The following is a 23,952-nucleotide window of genomic DNA, read 5'->3' as shown; positions in this document are numbered from 1 at the left end:
AATGGGAAGCACTGAAAGTTGGATAACGAAAGCTACCAGTCGTTGAGCACTAGCTCACGCCATAGCTTTATACCGAGAGGCTTGAAGTCCGGGCTCGCACAGGTGCGGAGAGCTCGGTTAGCCGAAGGTGGGGAATGCCTTAAAGTCGGCATAGGTGAGACCGAATATGCGACGGATGTTCGTGCTAGCCGAATTCCTCCCGAGAAGCAGGAGGAATGGACCGTCGCGATGAAGAGCTAGGACATCAACGTCGTCCCATTCGTCGAGGGAGGGAACGGACTCAGGTATTCGTCATTCTACTCGCACGAGCCAAGATCCTAAATTTGGCACCAGCAGGTTCCAACGGCTAGCAAGCATGCAAGCACCGCGCTGCGTCAAATTACCCCGCATGTTAGCAAAACCCCGGATCTGAGTTTTGCGGGGTTGTTGACTCGTTTCGGATCGAACATGACCCGACTGGTAGCTTCTATTTGGCGCCTTTAAGAATTACTGGCGGGTCCAACAACCTGAATCCAAGATAGATACACCTCAAAGGAAAATAATAGGGGCGATTGAAGGAGCCAAGTTTGGGCAGACAATCTTGCTTGCCCTAGCGGTAGCCAATTGAAGTCGTCGTCAGGTGGACAGCGGAAGCAAGTGAAGAACATTAGAAAGAATGTAACGAGGGAGGCCAGCAATGCAGGGCAGGGTGCTAGGGTGGTGCTTCCCCCTGTAAAACTTTTTGCTGCCACTCTTTGGGCTGAAATCATTCAATGTGGTTTCATTTGTCCTTGCTTTGCTGTTATTTTCTGGGTGTTGTGGATGGACTGCATGTCTGACCCAGCCCATGTTTCCCTTCTGGGGCCTGATATGGATGCTCCAGACAGACCTTTGCCCTGTAACAAGAGGAGAAAGCACAAGAGTGATTTGATGAAATTGTGCAGCTATATGGGTTGGCTTGAGAGGTGCCAGACCAGGGGCTTGGGGGATAAAGGTTCATCTTGCTATACTTTGGGTTGCATCTCCTGTATACTCACATGATAGATAGATGTTCAACTTATTCCCTCCTACCCAGACCTGTTCATCAGACATCCTTCCAGCAATGCAGCTGTCTTGGATTCTCTCACAGCTGCCTTCTTGCACAACCCCCTTCCTACACCCATTCCCTGTGCTCCTGAGACTGGTGATTGGGTGTACAGGGTCAATCCAGCCAAGGGAGTGACACTAGATTGTCCTCTCTTTCAAGTTCATGATGGTGTTCTGTCTCAGCATCTGGACACCTTGCTCAACCTCACCAAAGGCTTCTACTCAAAACTTCCCAAGTCTTACCTAAGACAGGAGGAAGAGTTCAGTTGCTCATCAGTACCTGGACTCCACTTGGGTGTTTGGAGAAGATCCAGCCTGGTGCCTGCCTTTAGCAGAGATTTGGTTAATTAGAATCCTTTGGTGAAGAGGTGGATGGATGTCCTTTTGGAGGTTATGGACACAGTGGTGGGCAAAAGGGCTATGAGGTTGTTGCATAGTCATCAACCTAAGGTATATGAGGAGAGAAAGAGGTTCATCCTTTGACATGCTTTAGATGGGTTACTCCTAACACTTTAGCAGGACCTATTCTCACCCAGCATTGGCTGATACTTTGGCTGATAGACCTCAGCTTTAACAATGTGCCTGGCACATGCTGGCTTTCAGAGAGGGCCATGCCCCTGTTCCCCATATTGATTTGAATGATGATGGCAATCAGTACAGTATCCTGTTTGTCCTCAGCAACTTCACCACTGCCTATTTGGTCCTCCCTCAGCTAGGGATTCAGATCCCACTTTGTCCAGGCCAGTTGCTGTTTATCAACACCAGGCACTTGGCACATCATGCCACATACTTTAGGGGAACTAGGTATGTGTTTTCTGGCCTTATGGATGCCAATCTTTGCAAATATTATAGAAAGACAGTAGCTTAGTATAGTGACTAGGTGTTATGGTCCTCTTCAATGATACATGCTACCTATTTTTCCATCACCTCCTTAAGTGTAGACTTTCACATTTTTCAGTTAGTTCTCAGTGATTGATTGATTTGTGATTGCCATAATGCTAACTTTGGTATGGTTAATAGTCAACATGGTTTGGCATCTCATCTGATGTCTGAAGGTGTCACACATGATTGGTTATTTGGGAGGGTAACATGTGATACTTTCACATGTCTTGCCTGTTGTGGGGGGTGTTTCATGGTGTGTCCTTCTTTGCAGTGGTATGGATTACTGTCTCTGATATTTGCCAAAGATGTACCCTGTCTCACAATACTGAGTCAAGTGTTTACCAGCTACTGCATAAAGATGGACTGCAAACTGGAGGAACTCCCTATCTCTATCCCCTCAATAATATTTTGCCATGTCAGTTATCCTCACTGCTATTGCAGGTTGCTATGATTGGCATCCATCTGCAGCTGGCTCATGTACTCTAACCTGCAGCATAGCCTTACCCATGGCACCTGTAGCTGGCAACCTTGACAACATCCTCATGACTGATGATGTGGTTGGTGTCTTACACTATTTCCTGCCCAGCAGGAATTTGGAGCCAGAAGTTGGTGTATACAGCATCACAGCCAAGATTGCATCAAGGACAACCTCTATGGTTGTTGGTGATGGCTTCAATATGGATGATTTTGAGTTTGAGCTGGATTGCTTGGTGGTATGTTTTCCTGAGTTAATATGATGGCAGGTGCTGATCATTTGGCCAGCTTCTTCTGCTCTCCCATGAGAAACTGCCAATCCCTCCTGTAGTCTGCATTGTGGCACATCCTTTCAATGTTCATGCTTGCATCTTTGATATGGATGCCATGCCATGGATTTCCACTGGCAAGAAGGCTTCTCACTTTTGGTGCTACTTTCCGGATGAAGGGTGGTTTGCTAAATCAACTGCCTGTGTCACTTCAAATGCAACTTTGCATGTGACTGGAGTTCTTACCAGCATATCCCTTTCACAGGAAGACTCAACTCTGGCTTCTAAGTGATTCTCACTCTGGGTAAGAGACAGTTTTCCACAGTTAATATTTATTGTTGAATTGTTATCCTACAGATTCTTGATTACAACTATCTCTCTGGAACCACCTCATTAGCACCATTGCCAGCACCAGCTACACCATTGAAATCAGCCTTTTGGTGGTCTCACTCTACTTCACAGATCAACACTCCTTTCCCAGCTGGATCACTGACCACCTCAATAGGGCAGATACCTTCAAGACAAGAAAATGGTCTGGCTGAAGGAATTGAAGTTGCAACAGAGCTTAGCCTTGATCACCAAGGCAATGGTGAAACAGGTTCACCAAGAAAGCAGACCAGACATCCTTGATGCACATTAACATAGTTGCCTTCTGTATGGTTGTCTGAGGTAGAACTTGCTCTTGGAATTTGCATTGAATGAGCACACTGTACCTGTTTCTTTCCTCACACTGGTCAGGGCAAGAGAGGCCCACTGAGACATATTTGTGGAGAGGTCAAATAGAGATGGCAGGCTTTTGTAGCTCCCATCTCCCAATGACTGGCTTGAAATGCCCCTAGAAGATGAACAGCACCTTCCTTAGGCACATGGAGAACACAGCATGCATAGAAGAGAGGCCAATGCCCAAAGGCATTGTGCAAGAAGAGAACAGGAGAGAGAAGAAGCCCACCTTCTTTGGCACCAAAGAGAGCAAGAACAATGTCAACATTGAGAACAGAATATGACAGAAGAACAGTGGCACCAGTATTGAGCTATGAGAAGAGATCAATAGGCCAGGTATAGAAATTGACAGAGACAGCAGTGTCTGGAAGCTCAGAATAACATGGGCACTAACCATGGAGAGGGTATCCTGCCTATACTGCCACAAAACTTCCCTGGCAGTGGAACACAGCAGACGAACCAACCACCCAGACAGGTCAAATCTTGGTGGCATCTCTTCCCAAAATCCTCCACTGTGGCTGGGCAGCAGCATGCTATCTCACAGTGGAACAGGGTCTGTCTTTACTGCAATGCAATGCTCCTCAGGTCAGTCCTATTATTCAGTGAGCCCTTACACATGTCTAACACTAAGACTCTCCCTGGATTATCAGTGCTGATGCAAATGCATTTTGCTGCAAGAATGGGACATATGTGTTACCACAGCTACCTGTGCTACCTGCTTCCTATGACATCTTTCTGGAAAGCAATTGTCTGTCTGCCCTGTCTTGAAAACTCAATGGCCTCTTTGCATTGACTGCAATTGGGACAACAAAGGGCCTTGTGCAAGAACTCCAGCCCCCATCCAACATGGTTCTCACAGGTTGCACCTATCATTGCATGCTAGATGTGACAAACCCAATACACTCAATCTATTGGTTCCTTTCTGATCAGCAGGAGAGAACAGATAGAGGGCGCAGGATGAACATATCTCCAGATTGGCTTGCAGCAGTCTCAGAAGCATTGGAATGCCATAACCCATACATCCATGAACTTCTTTGCTTTCAAGATGATGCCTTACCAGAGATGGTTATGCTAGAGCTCCCTGAGTTCACTGCAGCTGGAGACTTTGCAGCAATCATGCATGCTAACAATTCAACATTGGTCAATCCACATAGTATCCTGATATGGTGTTTAGGTATGTTGCTCCTTTCACATATGAAACTTGGCTCATTTGTTTTCTAGGGGATGATCAGTCATCATATATCAGCATCCTGAGCCAGCATTATGAGCTGCTGCAGTATCCCTTGCTGTTTCCTCATGGGATGCCAGGATGGGGCATCATAGAGAATGATGGCCAACAGGCCAGAATACAACAACACTATGTAAATGCATATGGTGTTACCCAGCATCAGTGGTACTTCTCCTGCCTAATGACAGAGGACTGATTCCTATGCTTTGGTCAATTGGCCAATGAATACATTTGTGACAGCTTCTCCAGAATTGAGGAACAATGTCTTGACTATATCAGACATGCAAGAGAACATCATGCAGAAGGACTTCACCCACCTGATGATTGCAATGAAGACAGAGAAGATAGTGAAGATGATGAGGAACCCATTGATATTGACCTACCTGCAAGCTTCATTGGATCATGCAAATGGGCAAGTGAGCAAACTGCAGATGCACTTGCCCTTGCTTGAGCTCATGGTCAAGCCACTATCTTCACAATAATGACATGCAATCCTAACTGGCCAGAGATTAGAGAGCACTACAGAGGGGGCCAGGATGCCTCAGATATTCCTGTGGTTGTTGCATGAGTCTCTAAGGCATGACTGCAGCACTTCAATCACCTATTATGGCAGCACTTTGGTAAACTCCTCTACATTATCCAAGTGGTAGAGTTTCAGAAATGTGGCCGCACATATAGTTGTCAAGGTATGCCATGCCTGTATAGGTATTTGTTTAATGGAAGCCTGAATATATTGCTAGGTCCACCCCAAGCTCCCACCAGATCAGATAGATCACATAATCAGTGGTTACATTCCCAAAGAACCCCAATTAGCAGCCAAGATTGAACAGTGGATGTCACACCCATGAGCCCATCTTTGCCCAGACACATACCATCAATGTAATCATGATGGGAAATGCATCTATAACTTCCCCCAACCACTTGCTGACCATACCTGGATCAACAAAGAAGGTCATGCAGTGTACAAGTGCTTCACTGAGAGGGACCAATGGCTTTCATCACACATGCCTCTATTCATTAATGAGCTTGATTGCCATGTCCATGCTGATATTGTCAGTTCAACACATTCATCTACCTTTACAAGTATCTCTATAAAGGCCTGGATAACACAATGTTCAATATTCTGGATCTGAACTGTCCTCCCAGGGATGAGGTCAATGACTATGTTAAAGGTTGATACCTCTCAGCCTGTGAGGCTTCTTGGAGAATTCTTGGCTTCTCTATATTAAAATAAATCCCTGGTATTACACAACTCTCTGTACATCTAGAAGGAGAAAACTATGGCCAATTATATCAACACAATGGTGGTCAGTCAACAGCCTCAACACTGCTTCAATACTTTGCACATCAACACCATCCAGCCCTACTCCCATTGCTATATGTGGACTACTTTTCAAGATATATCTTGGATGTGTGGAAAGGAGACCTCCCTCCTGGTGCATTCCTTGAAGAAGTGCAGCCAGGAATGCCACAGAAAGTGATCAAATAAAGAACCACAGAACACCATGCCCATTTGCAAAGCATCTCACCATCTTTGGGGGATGTCTTCTACTGTCAGTGTTTACTCCAACACATGGCCACAAAAAGCCATGAAGAGCTATACTGGGTGAATGGTATTTGATATCCTTCATATGTGGAGGCAGCATGTGCCCAAGGCCTCTTTGATGATGATAATGAAGGACACTATGCTTTGCAAGAGGCTGTTGCAGATCTTTGTACTCCAGCACAACTATGCTTTCTCTTTGCATGTGTGGTTCTGGAAGTGTATCCTGCTCCACCCTTATGGGATACATTTTGAGAGGATCTCTCAGCTGATTTTCTTTGGCACCTCCCACAACCTGTCACAGCATATAACCAGGCTTTTCTGTCTATTGGAGATATTCTTGCTGATGTGGGAAAGGATCTATCATATTATGGGCTCCTGTAGCCTGCAAGGCACTCAGTGGAGCTCACCCAAGAACTTGCTGCATTTGCAGGTCAGGAGCTGCAGTTGGCTGAGGCTGCTCACATTGGCTATGCACAGCTGATGGAAGAACAATATGTGGTATATGATGAACTTTGTGCATCTCTCCTCACAGTGCAACATCAAGACCATGCATTTGGCCCCTACTTTCTTGAAGGCAAACCAGGACAAGGCAAGACATTTTTGGTGGACACACTCTCTGCCTGGCTCAGGAGCAATGGACACATTATTTTGGTGGTTGCATCAACAGGCATTGCAGCTACCATTTATGAGCATGGCCAGACAGCACATTCTCTCTTCTGCATTCCAGTGAAAGATGTTCTCTTCATTCACAATTGCAGTGTTCTCATCTTTACTACTAGGACCACATTGGTATTCTCTCCGAAATCTGAATACCCTCTGGATGGGCAGATCTTATTCATGCTGCTAGCTTAATTGTTTTTGATGAGATGCCAGGTGCCAACAAAACAACAGTGGAAGCTATTGACATGGTTTGTCATCATATTACAAGCTGTGACATCCCTTTTGGTGGTCTTCCATTTCTTGGCCTTGGAGACTTCCATCAGCTAGCACCAGTGGTCAAGAGAACAGGTGAAACAGCAGCCTTACAAGCCTCTATTCTCTCCAGCCCTCTCTGGCCTATGTTTAAGATTTGCCACCTCCATGCACCAGTGTGCAATAGAAATGACCCAGAATTTTCAGCCTTTGTGGATTATATTGGAGAAGACACCTCTGGAGAACAAATCAGGCTCCCTCTACTTCAACCAGTATCTAACCTTGACATGGTCCTTGACTTTTTGTATCCACCACACATTCTGCAAGACCCTGTCCAGTGTTTAACTTGAGCATTTCTCAGCCCCCATAATGCAACAGTGGATACATTCAATGCACAGACATTGGAGTTGCTGCAATCAGATGAAGGTGCATCTTCTGACTCAAAGCAAAAAAAAAAAGAATACTCACAACTTTTGCAGTAGTTTACACTAGCCTTGACTTGATCAAAGATGGAGAAGCCCTGGATTTGGATAATGAAGAACAAATGCCTGAATACTTAAACATGCTCACCATGCCAGGGATTCCTCTGCATGCCCTCACATTCAAAGTGGGGGCAATTTGCCTGCTCATGAGGAACCTGTCAGTTGCAAAGTGCTTGGTCAAGAATGTCAGAGTAGTTCTCAAAAAACTCAATCAATGCTTTGTTCAGGTACAACTGCTAGCACCTAATAGTGAGCTGAGCAGAGAGCTCTTCTGTATTCCCCACATTTGTTTTGCATTTCAATCACAATATTCAAGCTGGACAGTGATTTGCACACAACTGCCACTTTGTCTTGCTTATGCAACTACTTTTCATAGCTGTCAAGGGCTCACCCTTGATAAGACAGTACTAGACTGTCACACTGATGTTGGGTCAGGGGAGTCCAAGTTTCGACTGCACATTCAGAACATTTGAGCTTGATTTGATTCACTCAGTGACTATTGGACTTTGACAACACAGGCTAGGGTCTCCACACTGAGCCAGCTCTGAATACCTGACACAAGGACTGATGGATGCTGACTTGCATGAATCAGTGAAGCTGGCCCTAATCAAGGTAAATTTTTGATTATACTTCCATGTGCACAGACCATGCCCTATGGGTATATAAGCAGTAGTAGGGTAGTACTACTCTGTTTAGATCTGATCTCTGAGGAATCTCCACAGTCTTGCAGAGATAGGCCTAGTTATCTCATCTCATAGAAACTCTTCCTGAACTCTACTGATTTCTGCTTTCCTGTCTGAATCCTCTCAAGTCTACTCCAATATCCACTGATACCCCTGTCAATATAGTGTGTTTGGTCTTACTGGTGATCTTGTCATCTTGTCAGGTTATAGTCAGCAGCCTTGCTTGGCTGTGTGCCCTCACATGTCTTCTCTCATGGCCAGCTATAAACTGCATTGACCTGTGTGCATACATGAGCTGATAGCCTAATTTTTATCCCCCAAAATTGGGATGTCACAGTTGCAAACATTCAGAGCAGTCAACTCATGTTGCCCTTTGTACCTATATAGCATATGGAATTCAGCTGCACACACATGTTCCTTCACTGCCTTGCTCATGTGCAGTGCACTCTAAATTACGGTCCTTGTATTTAAGTAACAACCTTCATGTTATATTCTTTCCTTCTGCTGCCAGCCATAGACCACAGCAGCAGTTGATCTCAACCTGGTCAGTTGTTTGTACAGATAGATTCACACTTTTTCTTCTGGGGTTACTTCTCCAGCTGAACAGCACACCCTCAGCTTTACAAATCAAACCATGCAAGCAACCTAAATGCTCCTCAGATATCCACCCCCAGTGCTCCTCTGTGTTGGTTCAGATTCTGCACCCAACTGCACAACTTAACATCTGTTTGCATCACGGCAGTATCCATTCTGCAGCTGATGCCAGAGTTGATGATAGTAAGGCAGAATGCATGCTAGATTGAATGATGCTGGCTGAGAACCTTGAGATGCCCATCTCAGCAGATAAGGATTGGGGGTGGCAACCAGGAGAGCAAAATCTTGTTGGTTTTGCACTCCACACACATTTGTAAAAACAGCAGATACTATGTAGTACAGTATAGCATCTATAGGGGTCCTAGTGCCCATAGCATTGTCCACCACTTTGTAGCCCTATAGAGTCCTCCAATAGCACTGCCAGGGTCTCCTCATAGCACCAATAGCTTCCGTAGCACTCGTAGGGACCCCGTGCTATTGTACCTGTACGGTTTTTACGGATGCAGGCTGTGTTGAATCCGAACGCACCCAGTTCACACACATCGGAAAACCGGGAATGCTAAAACTCGCTCTGATCGTCCTCAATTGCGGATGGTATGCACAACGGCTATGATATTAGAAAGGGTACAAGCGGGACCAGGATAAAATTTAGACCTGCAGTGGAGCATACAACTGTTATCTTCCTCGACATAATTGTACGGGCAAGCATCTAGCACGAATTCAGCGACGCGGTCAGAGGCTAATAATCCCATTCCGCAGCTTCTGTGCCCACACCCTGATGCATTAGGATACAGTATGCGTAGCTTGACTATAGTCGGGTGGAAGGAGGACTGTTTCGGCGCCCATCTCCTACTTCAGGTTCTTCGTTGTGATAGCCCGAGGGGTGCCGCGCATCGGAATCCCGCCGGACGGACGGTTGTGTTTGAGGTGTTGTAGGACTTGTAACTCCCCGTGATGATTGGGCGGTTCTTGAATCGGGGAAAGAGGTCCATTGGGTTGAGGAGGAGGTTGTGGGGAGTGTTGGTCCTGCTGAGAGGGATGTAACCCCACGGCTAGCAATACGCGGAAGAGCCCCTTTTCGGTGGGTTCCGACCCGTTGCTCACGGGAGGACGTATGCTGAACAGGGATCGATATCATCGGGCGTGGAATGCTGTCGAAGAATATGTCGGCCTCCACCCTTTCTTCTTTTCGGCGTCGATATTGCCAGTATTTCAGCAACGCTACGACAAGCGCTATGAATATTACACCTCCCACGACCCCACCAACAATTGCTCCAATTGGCCTACAACATAGCATCAGTCGCCTCATAGTGCACAAGACCAATGGAGATCCTGACGTGTTGTTAGATCCAGGTGGTCCAGGTCCATCTGTGGTATCCGATGCGGTCCCAGTGCTGAAATTTGATGTGCAGTCAGAATTATTGCCAGATGATAGGAAACAACGGGAACCCGCGGTGAGTCACGTACCTCCAAATAGTCGCGTAATCCACGTCGAAGGACGACGCGCCATTGGACAGTGTCAATCTGTGAACTCCCTCGCCCAAAGAATTCGCGTGGTACAAGAGTGTTTGGGGGTAGAAGCCATACGACTGTGCGTCCAAGGAGATTTGTGGTTCAGAGTCCATCACAGCTTCAAATGTGCCGTACGACGTATCCACTCCTCCGAATAATGAGATGGCCTGCCCTTCGAAGGTAATTACGACGCTGGCTTGAGCGTTGATGGCTTCACTGGAGAAATGTCAAGCAGAGCCGTGGTTGTTGATGATCGACGCACTGTACTGTCCCATCGTAATACGATGTTTGCCCTGTGGATATCGATGTACTCCAACCAGAACTGTAATTGAATTGGCCGGAGGAATCGTCTATCGTGCTGGTCTGAGCTTGGCTGTTTTGAGTATGCTCAGGGTAAGCAGCAGGAAACATTCAGAACCACGTACGCGCCTGCGTCCCCAATCTGTGTCTCAAATTGAATGAAATCCACGTCTACCCAGTTGCAAGTTGTATTGATCGGGATATTGGTCAATATGACGTTATGGGCACCCATAGACAGGCCTGTTTGCCCAAACAGTAGCACCTTGAAATCCGACAAGTTGGCACACGAGTTGTCGTTCGCATAACCAGAGAACGGGCCAAAATCCTGAGCGTCAATGGAGACGGAAAAATTTCCCTGAATTTAACGTTTATCATGTCCCTCGATAAACGGTAGTCATCTTACGTGATTAATTCTGTTAGCACCATAGATCCAGATGCCAGTACCTGGAGACACAATGAGCAACCTAACTATGAAAAATGTAGTCGGCTCACCGCTGAAGGTTAACGACATCGTCGCTTGGTTGACATCGGTACCAGTGAAGCTATGCAGGAAGATGACATAGCGTAGTAGAGGAATCCCTTCACCTCATACCTGGAGTTAAAATACAAATCCTTGCAGACGTCGCCAGAAGTACTCGACCCCCACAAGAAGGATCCAGGAGGCTGATACGGCGGGTTTGTGTATTTGATGAGCTGTGAATTTGAGATAAGACAAGTCGGCTTCTCAACGTGAAAACAAGACATACAGGTGAGGTATCGTCTAGTGTTGTGTTGAGGAGCATGATTTCTGTATTTAAATGGCGTCGTGGTGGTGTGAGGTGCTGAAGAGGTGATATTCGATAGGTGATGGTTGACAGCACGAGAAGGTCGCCAACGGTAGTACAGCTGTTAAAGTGAGGACCGAGTCAGAGGCGTTGAACCAGGAACATTCAGGACAGGATTTCCAACAGGTGCACTATAGCCGTGACACCACCGCATGACGGATTTCCAATATTAATCTGTGCGCCGAGAAATTTGCCGAGCATCGCGGAACTCTTCTGACACTTCCCATCGTGCACCTCATAGTAGCCTTGATGATCTGAATGCCAGGCGCTTGTTTTACGCCGTCATCAAGTAGATACGTGAGGCGTTCCGCACGGTTCCCGGTTGAATAGGTTAACATCCTCTCCTTCCCGGTTGTAGGTCAAAAGTATCTCCCATTTGGCCGCGCAGATCACTAAAGGGGCAGGTAGAAACGAAATCCATCGAACAAGTCAACCAAGCGGCATACAGACTAATCAGCTTTGTCCAGAAGCGATATAGACGATTTGATTACACGTCATCCCTGCCAGCGCGGACATTTCTTCTGATCACAACAGTCCGGAAGAAGTAAGATCGACCGAGCTGACTGGACGGGAGACAGCGAACAAGCAGTCGCAACGCCTCAAGAGAGATGTTGTGCGTAACTGGAAGAAGAGCAAAGGCGCTGCGCATGCATAGCAACCGTCCAGGAACGGTCAGGTGCACGCTGTGCCACCTTATCAACCCTTGGGTTTTGCTTCTGCACGTAGCGCAGGCTTGTGAGTGCTTGTTTTGACGCTCATCGTCCTGGATCACAATTGGCGTACGGAATATTTAGAGACAAATCCTATCAGAACCTCATTCTCTTCGGTTCCTACGCGGTCCGGGCCGTTGCCAATTTTGGTGCGATCGACACGTTCGATGACCGGCCGCACCCGTGAAGGGGAAGGGGGGAGGAGCTCACCTTGAGGAAGATAGCTGCTGTGCACGCTTCAGCTGGCCGGCCACCCGTCTGCGCCTAGTCGGCGATGCTCAGCAGAACGGGAAATGAGGGAAGAGCATACGTTCTGTAAGTCGGCATTACTCTGGCTAATCTGGGGAATGTAGTCGTCATACAATGGCATACACCAGAACCTGGTCGTGTTTCCTCTGCCCCGCTGAGCTGGAGTTCGCTCCAGAGGGAGTCGGAGTTCTGCTGCTTGTGAGTAGTTGCACGGGGAGGAGGGGAGGGGAGGCGTACAGTGAACACTCCTGCGTACAGCTCGCCGAGCGCGATCATCATCGCCCTACTCAAGGTCAGGGAAGCGGAGGGAGGGAAGGACGGGAGACGCACCCCGTAAGAGTAGCAGCGTCGATCACCGTATGAGGCTTGAATTCGGAAGTGACGTAGTACAGCGCGTCTGTACGATAAAATTCAGGGGATGCCTACCCGACCGTGCCGGGGGACAGACACGCACCGGCAAGGACGAGCCTGCCCTCCGCGTTGCCAGGAAGCGCGCTTCTGATGCTCCGGGCCTAGCCAGACGCAAGATGTAGTCCTAAGCGCCAGCGTCCAGAGGAGCTCAACTTATTTTTGGTTCACGTCGCAGTAGAACCCATTTTGATGCTAGAGTCGCTTATAACAGCCCAGAGCGTGTGTCAGATTGTAGGGGCTAGCCGAGGACCACGAGTTGCCCATCCGAGTGAGATACATAGCAGCCTTGGCAAAGTAAACAAGAGAATGAAGGCTTTTTTTTGGCCTGCTTGGCACTCCACAGAGGCGATGTGCCCTCGATCTCAGCGCTCCATAAAGGTTTAAACCCCAGGATGCTAACACACCAATTAAGCGTACTTGATCGTGGAATATATGCTCAATAGACATATGAACAGCTATGGGATCAAGGCCGAAGTTCCTACAGCACCAGTAGCAGTGGGCCACACAATTCTTGACTTCATCGACACAATTGTACGTCCTGACCAGAAGCTCTTCTAAGCATCTAGAACATATTCAGCAACGAAGTCAGAACCCAATGATCCCACTCTGCACCTTCTGTGCCTAGCCTATGGTGCATTAGGATAGTAGCTTGACTATAGTCGGGTGGAAGGAGGCTTGTTTCGGCACCATCTCCTACCTCAGGTTCTTCTTCATTTCGATAGCCTGCGACGTGGCGCGCATCATTATTCCGCAGGATGGATGGTTGTGTTCGAGGTGCCATAGGACTTATATGTTCCCGTGGTGATTGTGCGTTTCTAGAATCGGGGAAAGAGGCCCATTGGGTTGAGGAGGAGGTTGCAGGGAGGGTTGGCCCTGCCGAAAGGGACGTGACCTCACGTCTAGCAGTACCCGGCGGAGCTCCTTTTCGGCGGATATCGGCCCGATGCTGTCGGGAGGGCGTATGCTCAGCAGGCAGCGGTATCATCGGGTGCGGAATACTGTATGCGAATATCTCGGCCTCCATGCTTTCCTGTTTTTGGCGTCGATATTGCCAGTATTTCAGCAACGCTCCGACAAGCGCTATGAATATTACACCTCCCACGACCCCACCAACGATTGCTCCGATTGGCCTACAACATAGTATCAGTCACCACACAGTGTACAATCTCAGGAGAGATCCTGACGTGTTGTTGGATCCGGTAGGTCCAGGTCCATCTGTAGTTCCCGATGCGGCCCCGGTGCTGTGGAGGTAGAATTATCGCCAGATGACGTCAGCAACGTGAGACCGCGGCATGCCGACATCGCACCTCCAGATCGTCGCGTAATCCACATCGAAGGATGATGGGCCATTGGACAATGTCAATTTATGAACTCCCTCCCCCAAAGAATTCGCGTGGTACAACAGCGTCTGAGGATAGTAGCCATATGAGTGCGTATTCAATTGGATTAATTCACCCGAGTCCATCACGGCAATAAACGATCCATACGATGGATCTACAGCTCCGTATAATGAGATGGCCTGTCCTTCAAAGGTGAATATCACGCTGGCATCGCTGGTGACCGCCTTACTACGAAAGTTCAGGAAGAGGTATCGGGGTTTAATTGTGGGCGCACTGCAATGTCCCATCGTGATACGATGATTGCCCTGTGGGTATCGATGTACTCCAACCAGAGCTCCAATTGAATTGTCCGGAAGAATCGTCTATGTGCTGTTCTGAACTAGGCTGTTTTGACCGTACTCAGGGAAAGCAGGAGGAAGCATTCAAAACCACGTACGCGCCTGTATCCCCAATCTCAGTCTCAAATATAACGAAATCCACGTCAAGCCAGTTGTTGTTTGTACCGGTAGGGATATTGGTCAATGTGAGATCATGGGTACCCATAGATAGTCCTGCTTGTCCAAACAGCTGCACCTTGAAATCCGACACGTTGACACATGAGTTGTCGTTCGCATATCCAGATAACGGGCCAAAATCCTGGTTGTCAACAGAGATGGAATAATTGCCCTGAATTTGGTTCATCGTGGTCCTTTGACAAACGGTAGTCGTCTTACATGATTAACTCTATTAGCACCATAGATCCAGATGCCAGTGCCTAGAGGCACAATGAGCAACGCAACCATGGAAAATACAGCCGGCTTACCGTTGAAGGTTAACGACATCGTGGCTCCGTTGAGATCTGTACCAGTAAAGCTGTGCAGAAGGATGACACAGCGTAGTAGAGGAATAACTTCAGGCCATACCTGGAGTCATAATAGTAGATGCTGCAATTGTCGGCCACGATAGGCTCCCCCCATAAATTGGATCCATCAGGCTGACCCGAGGGATCCGTGTATGTGAGGATCTGTATATGTCGGATAAGACGAGTGGGCTTCTCAACGTGAGAACGAGACATACAGGAGAGGTATCGTCTAATGTTATGTTGACGAGCATGATGTCTGGATTTGAACGGCGTGCTGGTGATGGCAGGTGCTGAACAGGTGATGTTCGACAGGACGAGAGGGTCGCCAACGGCAGTACAGCTGTTCAAGTGAGGACCGAGCCAGAGGCGTTGAACCAGGAACATTCAGGACAGAATATCCAACAGGTGCGCCTATAGCCATGACACCACCGCATGACGGATTTCCAATATTCTGTGCGCCGAGAAATTTGCCGAGCATCGCGGAACTCTTCTGACACTGCCCACTGTTCATCGTCATCACCATCGTGCACCTCATAGTAGCCTTGATGCTCTGGATTCCAGGGGCTGTTTTGCGTCGTCGTCGTCATCAGGATACTAGACACGTGAGGCGTTCCGCACAGTTCCCGGTTGCATAGGTTAACATCCTCTTCTTCCTGATTGTAGGCCAAACCCTCCTCAAAAAGTATCTCCCATTTGGTCGCGCAGATCACTAAAAGGACAGGTAGAAACACTATCCATGATCGACAGTCGAACGAGTCAAACAAGTGATACAGACCAATCAGTGTTCTCCAGAAGCGATATAGGCGAAGCGCTTAAGGTTAGGCCGTTGCCCGCTGTGATTTGATAACACGTCATCCCTGCGGGCGCGGACATTTCTTCTGATCATAACAGTCCGTAAGAGGAAGATCGACCGAGCTGACTGGACGGGAGAGGAACAAGAACTCGCAACGCGTCAAGAGATGTTGTGCGTAACTGGAAGAAGAGCAAAGGCGCTGCGCATCCATCGCAACCGTCTAGCAACGGTCAGGTACAGGTACGCTGTGCAACCTTATCAACCCTAGGGTTTTGCTTCTGCGTAGCGCAGGCTTGTGATCGCTGCATTTGACGCTCATCGTCAGAGACAAATCTAGTCAGAACCTCATTCTCTTCGGTTCCTACGCGGTCACCGTTGCCAATTTCGGTGCGATCGACACGATGACCTCCGTGTGCGATTCGAGATATCATGTGGACATCAATCTGGTCAGTTCCCGACACGAACAGCTTGACACTTTATCATACGTTCGTTGTACGATCTACGTACAAACTGACCCCTGGTCATACGGTGGATTCTCAGTTCGCCCACGCGGGTACTGTAGGTACAACATGATTCCATCAAGTATTTCTTCAGTTCCACAACACAACATGCCTGCTCCAGAGTGCCTGGGCAGCGCTTATTTCTTCTCCGCAAGTCTTCTCGCAAAATCGATGAATGCCCTAACGCCAACCAATCAGCCCCGAAATTCACAACCTCTCACCAACACTTCACGCAAGCCAAAATGCGCCATTGAGCATGAAGCAAAAGACACTCACCTGGTAGGACGACCCGTCATCCCTTTGTTCTGATACGGTCCCGGGCGAGTGCATTCCATCACCCCTGCACAAGCGTCAAGCGTCAGAACCTACAAGCGGACACACGCAGGGGAAGGAGGGAGGGAGAGGACAAGTGCGTACCGGCGATATCGACATGTGCCCAGCGAGTCCGGGGTTGGGCAGACCCTTCTCCTTCGACGCCGTCTACGAACGCCTTGATGTCATCACCATCAGCTTTCGCACCGGCACCCGTGCGGAGGGGAAGAGCTCACCTTGAGGAAGATAGCTGCTGTGCACGCTCCTGCTGGGCGGCCGCCCGTCTGCGCCTAGTCAGCGCTGCACAGAAGGAGGGAAGAGGGAAGACGGAGGGCCTACGTTCTGCAAGTCGGCATTACTCTGGCTAATCTGGGGAACATAATCATCGTCCAGCGGCATACGCCAGAACCGGTCGTGTTCCTCTTTCCCGCTGAGCTGGAGCTCGTTCCAGAGGGAATCGGAGTTCTGCGACTTGTGAGTAGTTGCACGGGGAGGAGGGGAGGGGGGGCGTACGGTGAACACTCCTGCGTAGGGCTCGCCGAGAGCGATCATCATCGCCCTTCTCAGAGTCAGCGAAGCTAGGGGACAGACACAGACGGGGGACGTACCCCGTAAGAGTAGCGGCGTCGATCACCGTATGAGGCTTGAACTCGGAAGTGACATAGTACAGCGCGTCTGTACCGTAAAGTTCAGGGGATGCCTACCCGACAGGGAGGCGTGGAGACGTACCGGCAAGGACGAGCCTGCCTTCCGCATCGGTATTATCGATCTCTACCGTCTTCCCATTCATGGCATACACGCTATCTCCATCAGCCCCTTCCCACAACACAAAAGGAGAAAAGACTCACATATCCCCAGGCTTATTCGCCTTCGGCCCAGGGAGGTTCTCCGTAAGCGGCGCAACAGCCACGAGGTTAATCGGCAGTTTGAGCTTTACAATCGCCAGCGCCGCACTGAGCAACGTCGCCGCGCCGCCCATATCCCCCCGCATGAGCTTCATCCCCTCCGCAGGCTTGAGCGATATCCCCCCCGAGTCGAAGGTGATCCCCTTGCCGACAAAGGCGAGTGGTTTCTCCCCTGCCGGAGCACCAGAATAGTGCAACTCGAAGAACTTTGCTGGCTCGTCCGTGCCCTTCGTGACAGAGAGGAAGGTACGCATGCCCTTCTCCTCTGCCCACGCTTCGTCCCTCACGTTCACGCGAACGTTCCCCAAGCCTTGGAACTCCTTCACCATCCGTGCGCAGAAGGCGGTAGGCGTCATGAGGTTCGCGGGGAGCTCCATGAGCTCGCGAGCGAGGTTCTGCGAGTAGGCGTAGATGGCGCCTGTTTCCCAGGACAGGGGGGCAGAAGGAGGACCAGAAAGGAGGGGGACGAGGTCGACGTGCTGCAGCGCTTCTTTGGTCGTCTTGAGTGCGTCGAAGTTGAATAGACTGAGATGTGCGCCCACGGCTGGGAGGGGTGAGCGTGTACTAGAAAGGAGGAGGTGGGGGGCGTACATGCGGCATGAGCATACTCGGACCCAACGACGACGCCTACTTTGTCCTCTCCCGCATCCTTGAGCGCCCTCGTCCCCTTTGCGATTGCGTTCCTGACTGCCTCCTGGGTGAGCTTATCCCCGACCGAAACGGCAGCGACGGTAGTTCCCTGCCCGTCTAAGTTGTAGAAGAGCCTAAGCTCTGCAGGCTTGTTCTTTGGTTTAGAGGCAAGGAATGCTTTGAGTGCTTGGGCTGAGAGAGGGGATGAAGCGAGAGGAGCTGTAGGGAGGAGAGGGATTACTTGTGCTGATGGTGGCATAGTGTGTATTGTTCTTAGAGGGAGACGTGATAAGAGCGTTGACATGCAGCACTGAGAGTGAGAGCGGTATTTAAGTGTGACAAAGGTGAATCGGTGAAAGAGGAACACGACCGGGTCATCCCATGTGGCATTACTATATTTGGGACTGCCTTCTAGTGGCACTGCACAGCGGAAGATTTTAGGTCATATAGCGAGTCAGGGCTCAACTCACACTCACTGCACACCACCTCGACCCTCCAAAATGCGTTACTACAGATCAAAATACCCAGAGGTAGACGACCTCGTCATGGTACAAGTACGCTCCATAGCAGAGATGGGAGCATACGTAAACCTACTCGAGTACGATAACATAGAGGGCATGATCCTACTTTCAGAACTGTCAAGGCGGAGGATAAGGAGTATACAGAAACTTATCAGGGTGGGGAGGAACGAGGTCGTCGTCGTACTCCGTGTTGATAAGGAGAAGGGTGCGCATAACCTTACCTACAGAATAGCATCTTCTCATCCTGACCCCCCTCGCAGGCTACATCGACCTCTCCAAACGGCGTGTCTCTGCAGAAGACGTGCTCAAATGCGAAGAACGGTTCAACAAATCCAAAACCGTACACAGCATAATGCGCAACGTAGGCGAAAAGCTCCATGTCGACCTCGAGCTGCTGTACGAGCAGATCGTATGGCCTTTAGGGGACAAGTATGGGCATCCGTACGATGCGTTCAAGTTGGCTGTCACGTTTGTCCTCCCCCTCCTGCCCTTCTCCTCGTTAGTTGCTCACACCGTGTTCGCGCATGTAGGGAAGGAGACGCAGTCTTTGAAGGCATCTCCGCTCCTCCCAGTACGATCTCCGAAGTGCGCGCCAACATCGGACGCCGGCTTACCCCCCAGCCCGTCAAGATCCGTGCAGATATCGAAGTCACATGTTTCGGGTACGACGGGATCGACGCGATCAAGTGTGCTCTCAAAGCCGGAGAGACACTTTCCACGCCCGAAATACCTATCAAGGTCAAGCTCGTCGCTCCCCCGCTCTATGTACTGCTTACGAACAGCACGGACAAGCTGGGAGGGGTAGAGGCGCTCGAGAAGGCTATAGACGTGATTGGGAGTAGGATCACAAAGGAAGGTGGGGAGATCAATATTAAGATGAAACCTAAGGCGGTGTCGGAGACGGAGGATATGGAGTTGGCGGCGCTGATGGCTAAGGTTGGGCAGGAGAATGCGGAGGTGTCGGGTGATGAGGCGGAGGAGAGTGGGGATGAGTAGGAGTAGGAGCGATTGATGTGTGTAGGAATTCATGGGTTTGCTACGTTTGTGCGCGAGTGCAAGCCTTCGCCACGCGAATTCAGACTGTAACTCGATGGCAATCTGCATATTCTGGCCACACGCGCAACATCAGGCAGTAGGCATTCATTGTTCGTTTTAGCTGTATCACATATACAAACCCCGGACCATAACCACAAGAGTGACAAAACAACATGGGCAAGTGGGCAAGGAGCAGGAAAGAAGAAAAGGCATTTGCATCGCAAGACAAAGTGACAAAGTGACAACAAGGTAGAACGGAGAACGGAGAAGAGAATGCAGAACGTAACGAACGAACGAGTGAGCTGCGGCTGGGTAGATCCATGATCCATGCGAGTGCTGTCTTCGGGAATGGGTGCTAGCTAGGTGCGGGGTGCGGTGCGGTGCGTTTCGAGTCAGTTCAGTCGTACAAATACAAAGTCGGGGTCGTAATCTTCTGGCATGTGCTTCATAATCAAAGCATCCGTTTTTTCAACTCCCAGTCTATGTTGTTTCATCACCCGTGGGCGGCGGCGGCGGGGCGGGGTTGTCATATCCCTCCACCCCCGCCGGCGCCAGCGCCAGTAGAGGCAGCAGAACGGCGCGGTTCCGACAACTCCAGATCCAAGTCGAACAGGTCTTCATGCTCTCCTAGCCCTCTCCTGCCACCAGCACTGACCCCAGCACCGAACGTGCCCGAGTACGGCGCTCCCTTCCTCGGCGTCGTCGTACTCGCGGCGGCGCTGGGGGACATGCCCAGCCCCCGAGGGATCGAATACGAGAGCGAAAAGTCCCCTCCCACCCCAGCACCCGTGTCCCTCCCCCCCCAGGCAGTAGGAGAATGCGCCTCCCGGTAACTAGTCGACGGGGTATGCATGCCACTTCCCAACCCGCTCTGACTCCCACTCGGTGTCATCTGGCCCGACGCTAGCCCCGCGAGAGACCTGTGCTCCCAGGGCATCCCGCTGCTCGTACTCGTGTTCCTCCCCGAGGAGGACCACATATCCAGCCCGGCAGAGAAGGCTGCTCCGGGGGTAGTACCAGGTGTAGGGATAGGTGATTTCTGGGAAGGGACAAGATGTAGCCTGCTGAGGCCTGCTGCGAGCCCTTGGGGCAAGGACTGACCCGGCATGTGCTCAGGTGGTACTGGATCCCGCGCGAAGGGCGCGAGGCGCTGGGTAGCGTCTAGCGAGGCTCTGCTGCCCCTGCTCCCGTGCCCCATCATCCGCTGGCTAGGCTCACCGGAGAGCGAAGGCCGGTCGATAAGCACATGCGGGTCGAAGGAGCGGAGGTTCTGCATAGGGGGCCTGTTGAGCGTGTGGTTGAGGAATGCCGTGCTCTGGTTGCTCGTCGAGAGCAGGGAAGGGGATTGCTGGTCTTCTATTCCCCCGCGTGTGCCTGTGCCAGGAGGGGAAGTCGCGGGGAGCGCGCCATCCCCCCAAATATCCCGCCAGGCATCGAGGTGCGTCGTAGCCGGGAAACTAGCGGGGAAGCGTTCAAGAGAAGGTCGTGTTCCGCTTCTGCTCTTCCTCCGTTCTCTCTCTTCGGGAGTAAGCAAGTCCGTCAACGAACTCGGGAGGAAATCCTCCAGGTCGTCATCGTCTACCGCAGCATCGTCCAGGCCTTCACGCGGTCGGGAACGTTCTTGGATAGCGATGAGTCTCTCCCTCTCCCTTCCTCCAAAGGTGTATCCCGAGCCAGAGAGCGCCTTGCGGTCCAAGGAGTAGCTCATGAACAGGCCCTTATCACCGTCGAACGGGCTCGTGCTCATCGCGCTCAGATACCCATTCCCGTTCCCGTTTCCCTTTCCGTTCATGGTCGCGTTGCCAACCGGACTCGTACCAGGCGAGAACTGGCTCGAGATCGCGTTCATCCCCCCCGGCCCTGGGGGAGAAGTGCCCATGAACCCCGGACGGGAGGGGGACCCGATCGGTCCAAAGCCAAAGTCTGCCGACATGCGCTTGCGCGAAGTAGAGATGACTGGTGGTTCCGGGCCGTTTGCCCCTACAGAGGAGATAGCGAGTGAGGCAGGGCGGGACTGACCGAGGCGCTCAAAGCCCGGCGGAGAGCGGGCGAGCGGTTCTCCTCCCCCAGAAGCCCGCCTCTGTGCTTGCATACGCGGCGGGAGGGCCTTGTTCTGACTGGGGATAGCCATCGGGATACTGATACTGGCAGGTCCGAACGACCCAGGGATTGTCCCGCTAGAATTGCTCGTTCCCGGTGGCACCTGATCCGGATGGGGCAAGTCCAGGTCGTCCGGGATGCCGAAGGCGAAGTCTGTTGCTGAGACCGGAGGGGCAGGAATTGGCGCAGTGATCTGCACTGGGGAGACCTTGTACGCTGCGCCCGTAGGCTGGCGAACGCGGATCGTCGGCCCTGGCGGGGAACCAGAAGCGTTAGGAGCATCTTCTTCCGCTTCAGGGGAAAGGGGTTCCTCGGTAACCTGGTCCTCATGGCCTTCAGCAGTCGGCGTCCTCCCCTCCCGCCGCCGCCTTTTCTCCCTCTCCCTATCCTTCTCCTTCTCCCCGCTGGGGACGCCGTTCGAGCTCCGCTGAGCAGCCTGCTGCGCTTCTTTCTTGTTCTTTCTGTCCATGCTCATTGGCTGGCCTGGGAGGACGTGCGCGAGCGCACACTTGTGGCCGAACTTACACTGGCCTTTGACGAACCTGCACGGGCGGGGACGTATGAGCAGGAGCATATGGAGAGGGTGAGAAGAGGGGTAACGGACCATGTACAAACATCTTTTGGCTGCCCGGGCTGCTGGTGTGAGAACGGACAGTCGGGACCGGCAGTACACCCGCCGACTTTGAAGAACTTGCAGGGCACATGACTCAGGTCCTTTGCTATACCCAAACCGCATGAGCTGTATCCCGCGAGAGAGCGACAATAGGAGGAGAGTGGATGAAGTACGCACGCTTGGCCTTTGACTTTGACTTGTTTGGTTTGTCAAATTGGTCGTCTTTGTCGTGTTCGCCACGGTCTGTTGCAAGCGACGGTTCAGGCATTTGTGCGATAGGTATAGACGAATGCAGTGCTAGTAGCTGTGATGATGAACAATGAACGAACAATGATATGATAATGAATAAAGGGGAGGAGGAGGAGGAGATGAGGATGAGGATGAAGAGAGGGGTGTGTGAGTAAGAGAGGAGCAGGGGAGGCAAAGGGCCAAGGGCACACAAGGGTGGATGTCCGGTGTCAGGGCGGCGTGGGCGTGCGGCAGGGAGCAACTATTTCCGATTTAGGGTTAATTCACACCAATTAGCGCATGCTTCTCATCATTTGGCACTTATTCCACTCTCACACGAGCACTTAGATTCAGTGTTATATTACCTTTTTACCATATATAGACACCGAGCCCTAATAAGCATATTATAATAATAACTTACATTACTTGAATATCCCCTTTCGTACACCAGTCACGTGCACGGGACCTGTCGTTACACCCGGTTTGACTCCGCACACGAGGCCCCGCTTCCCGCAAGGATCGCATCAACAACGTAACAGGGACTCGGATCAGCTTTCTAGATCAGCATATTCAAACTTGCTTATATCTGTGCAGGGTCGTTCCGCCCTCCTAATTTATGGATGATACTGTCGACCCCAAGGCGCACGAGGCATCTCTCCCCAAACGGCTGATTGTCGATACTGCCCATGGAACAAGCTCGAGACTTCCAGATTTCCTTCTCGCCCGGGCAAAATACCGTGTTCTGCACTAGTGCTGGTGCTAGTACTAGGACTAATACTGCCCGATCCAACCTCACCCCGCCAAACCGAGTGAGAACTCGTTCAACACCCTCGTCATCCAAATTTGATCCTCTTATCCCAAGCGGGGCAAGCGCTGTCAAACTCTAATCACAGAGGTATCCGATACTTTCTCGGGAGCAGGGACAAGAGCACAAGCACAAGCACACAAGTCCAAGCCTTACTAGCCAGCCTCGATAACGGCAGTCCATATCCAAACCCCGCCATCGGCCATCACTCTCTCCAAAATCCTCATCCAGCGCCTGGTTCTCTATCGTATTATACATCTCCGTCCACATTAGCGGTATGGCGCTCCTTAGGATCCCCCCACTTTCGTCGGATATCTTGATGGTTATGTCTTCCAGACCGGAGGAGACGAGTATCTTTATTAGAGGGTAGGGGTTAGTTTTGAACAGCTCAAAGCAGATGTGGTTCTTCCGCGCGCAAAGTGAGCCCTCCATCTCAAACTCAAAGTACGAGACGCATATATGTCTGCT

General features: G+C 50.6%; 5 protein-coding genes across 5 annotated transcripts; 1 reads left to right on the top strand and 4 right to left on the bottom strand.

Moving 5' to 3' along the window:
• Positions 1–9,704: 9,704 nt before the first annotated feature.
• DACRYDRAFT_107051 (uncharacterized protein) lies at positions 9,705–11,449 on the bottom strand (the record flags this gene model as incomplete). Its single annotated transcript, XM_040768389.1, has 10 exons — positions 9,705–9,907; positions 9,960–10,138; positions 10,193–10,249; positions 10,323–10,583; positions 10,630–10,740; positions 10,793–11,022; positions 11,071–11,111; positions 11,160–11,209; positions 11,260–11,360; positions 11,414–11,449. 10 exons carry the CDS (start codon positions 11,447–11,449, stop codon positions 9,705–9,707), a joined length of 1,269 nt encoding a protein of 422 aa, XP_040629003.1.
• An 872-nt stretch (positions 11,450–12,321) lies between these two features.
• On the bottom strand, positions 12,322–15,293 carry DACRYDRAFT_107050 (uncharacterized protein; the record flags this gene model as incomplete). The annotated part of the gene is made up of 15 exons (XM_040768388.1): positions 12,322–12,465; positions 12,574–12,639; positions 12,688–12,733; positions 12,781–12,847; positions 12,905–12,962; positions 13,279–13,415; positions 13,474–13,991; positions 14,046–14,102; positions 14,169–14,429; positions 14,476–14,580; positions 14,638–14,867; positions 14,915–14,955; positions 15,004–15,053; positions 15,104–15,204; positions 15,258–15,293. The coding sequence occupies 15 exons, from the start codon at positions 15,291–15,293 to the stop codon at positions 12,322–12,324; spliced, it is 1,917 nt and encodes a 638-aa protein (XP_040629002.1).
• A 1,049-nt stretch (positions 15,294–16,342) lies between these two features.
• Positions 16,343–18,386, bottom strand: DACRYDRAFT_21877 (peptidase M17 leucyl aminopeptidase). Its single transcript, XM_040772584.1, has 10 exons — positions 18,144–18,386; positions 17,496–18,096; positions 17,377–17,447; positions 17,256–17,322; positions 17,161–17,206; positions 16,987–17,112; positions 16,884–16,931; positions 16,753–16,825; positions 16,612–16,675; positions 16,343–16,515 (listed from the first exon to the last, which is right to left on the bottom strand). The coding sequence occupies exons 2-10, from the start codon at positions 17,927–17,929 to the stop codon at positions 16,473–16,475; spliced, it is 972 nt and encodes a 323-aa protein (XP_040629001.1). The 5' UTR covers positions 17,930–18,096; positions 18,144–18,386; the 3' UTR covers positions 16,343–16,472.
• A 284-nt stretch (positions 18,387–18,670) lies between these two features.
• Positions 18,671–19,728, top strand: DACRYDRAFT_66155 (uncharacterized protein). Its single transcript, XM_040775806.1, has 3 exons — positions 18,671–18,908; positions 18,964–19,171; positions 19,234–19,728. Exons 1-3 carry the CDS (start codon positions 18,683–18,685, stop codon positions 19,697–19,699), a joined length of 900 nt encoding a protein of 299 aa, XP_040629000.1. The 5' UTR covers positions 18,671–18,682; the 3' UTR covers positions 19,700–19,728.
• Positions 19,729–22,322: 2,594 nt separating this feature from the next.
• Positions 22,323–22,558, bottom strand: DACRYDRAFT_26394 (uncharacterized protein; the record flags this gene model as incomplete). The annotated part of the gene is made up of 2 exons (XM_040774282.1): positions 22,323–22,380; positions 22,443–22,558. Coding segments are annotated over 2 exons (174 nt in total), but the record flags the coding sequence as incomplete, so codon positions are not given.
• Between the last annotated feature and the right edge of the window lie 1,394 nt (positions 22,559–23,952).

The sequence above is a fragment of the Dacryopinax primogenitus genome (genome assembly GCF_000292625.1).
Source record: "Dacryopinax primogenitus strain DJM-731 SS1 chromosome Unknown DACRYscaffold_8, whole genome shotgun sequence".
Classification (NCBI taxonomy): Eukaryota; Fungi; Basidiomycota; class Dacrymycetes; order Dacrymycetales; family Dacrymycetaceae; genus Dacryopinax; species Dacryopinax primogenitus.
The sequence above is the reverse complement of the archived record's forward strand: the minus strand, read 5'-3'. Positions and strand labels throughout refer to the sequence as shown.

Bases quoted from the DNA above. Each gene is read 5' to 3' on its own strand.
- DACRYDRAFT_66155 (XM_040775806.1), top strand. From the start codon at position 18,683: ATGCGTTACTACAGATCAAAATACCCAGAGGTAGACGACCTCGTCATG. The intron at 18,909-18,963 runs GTGCGCATAACC...CCCCCCTCGCAG, and splicing joins CCGTGTTGATAAGGAGAAGG to GCTACATCGACCTCTCCAAA. The intron at 19,172-19,233 runs GTTTGTCCTCCC...TCGCGCATGTAG, and splicing joins GCGTTCAAGTTGGCTGTCAC to GGAAGGAGACGCAGTCTTTG.
- DACRYDRAFT_21877 (XM_040772584.1), bottom strand. From the start codon at position 17,929: ATGGAGCTCCCCGCGAACCTCATGACGCCTACCGCCTTCTGCGCACGG. The intron at 17,113-17,160 runs GTACGCCCCCCC...CACAAGTCGCAG, and splicing joins CCTACGCAGGAGTGTTCACC to AACTCCGATTCCCTCTGGAA. The intron at 16,676-16,752 runs GTACGCACTTGT...ACGCTTGTGCAG, and splicing joins GGCACATGTCGATATCGCCG to GGGTGATGGAATGCACTCGC.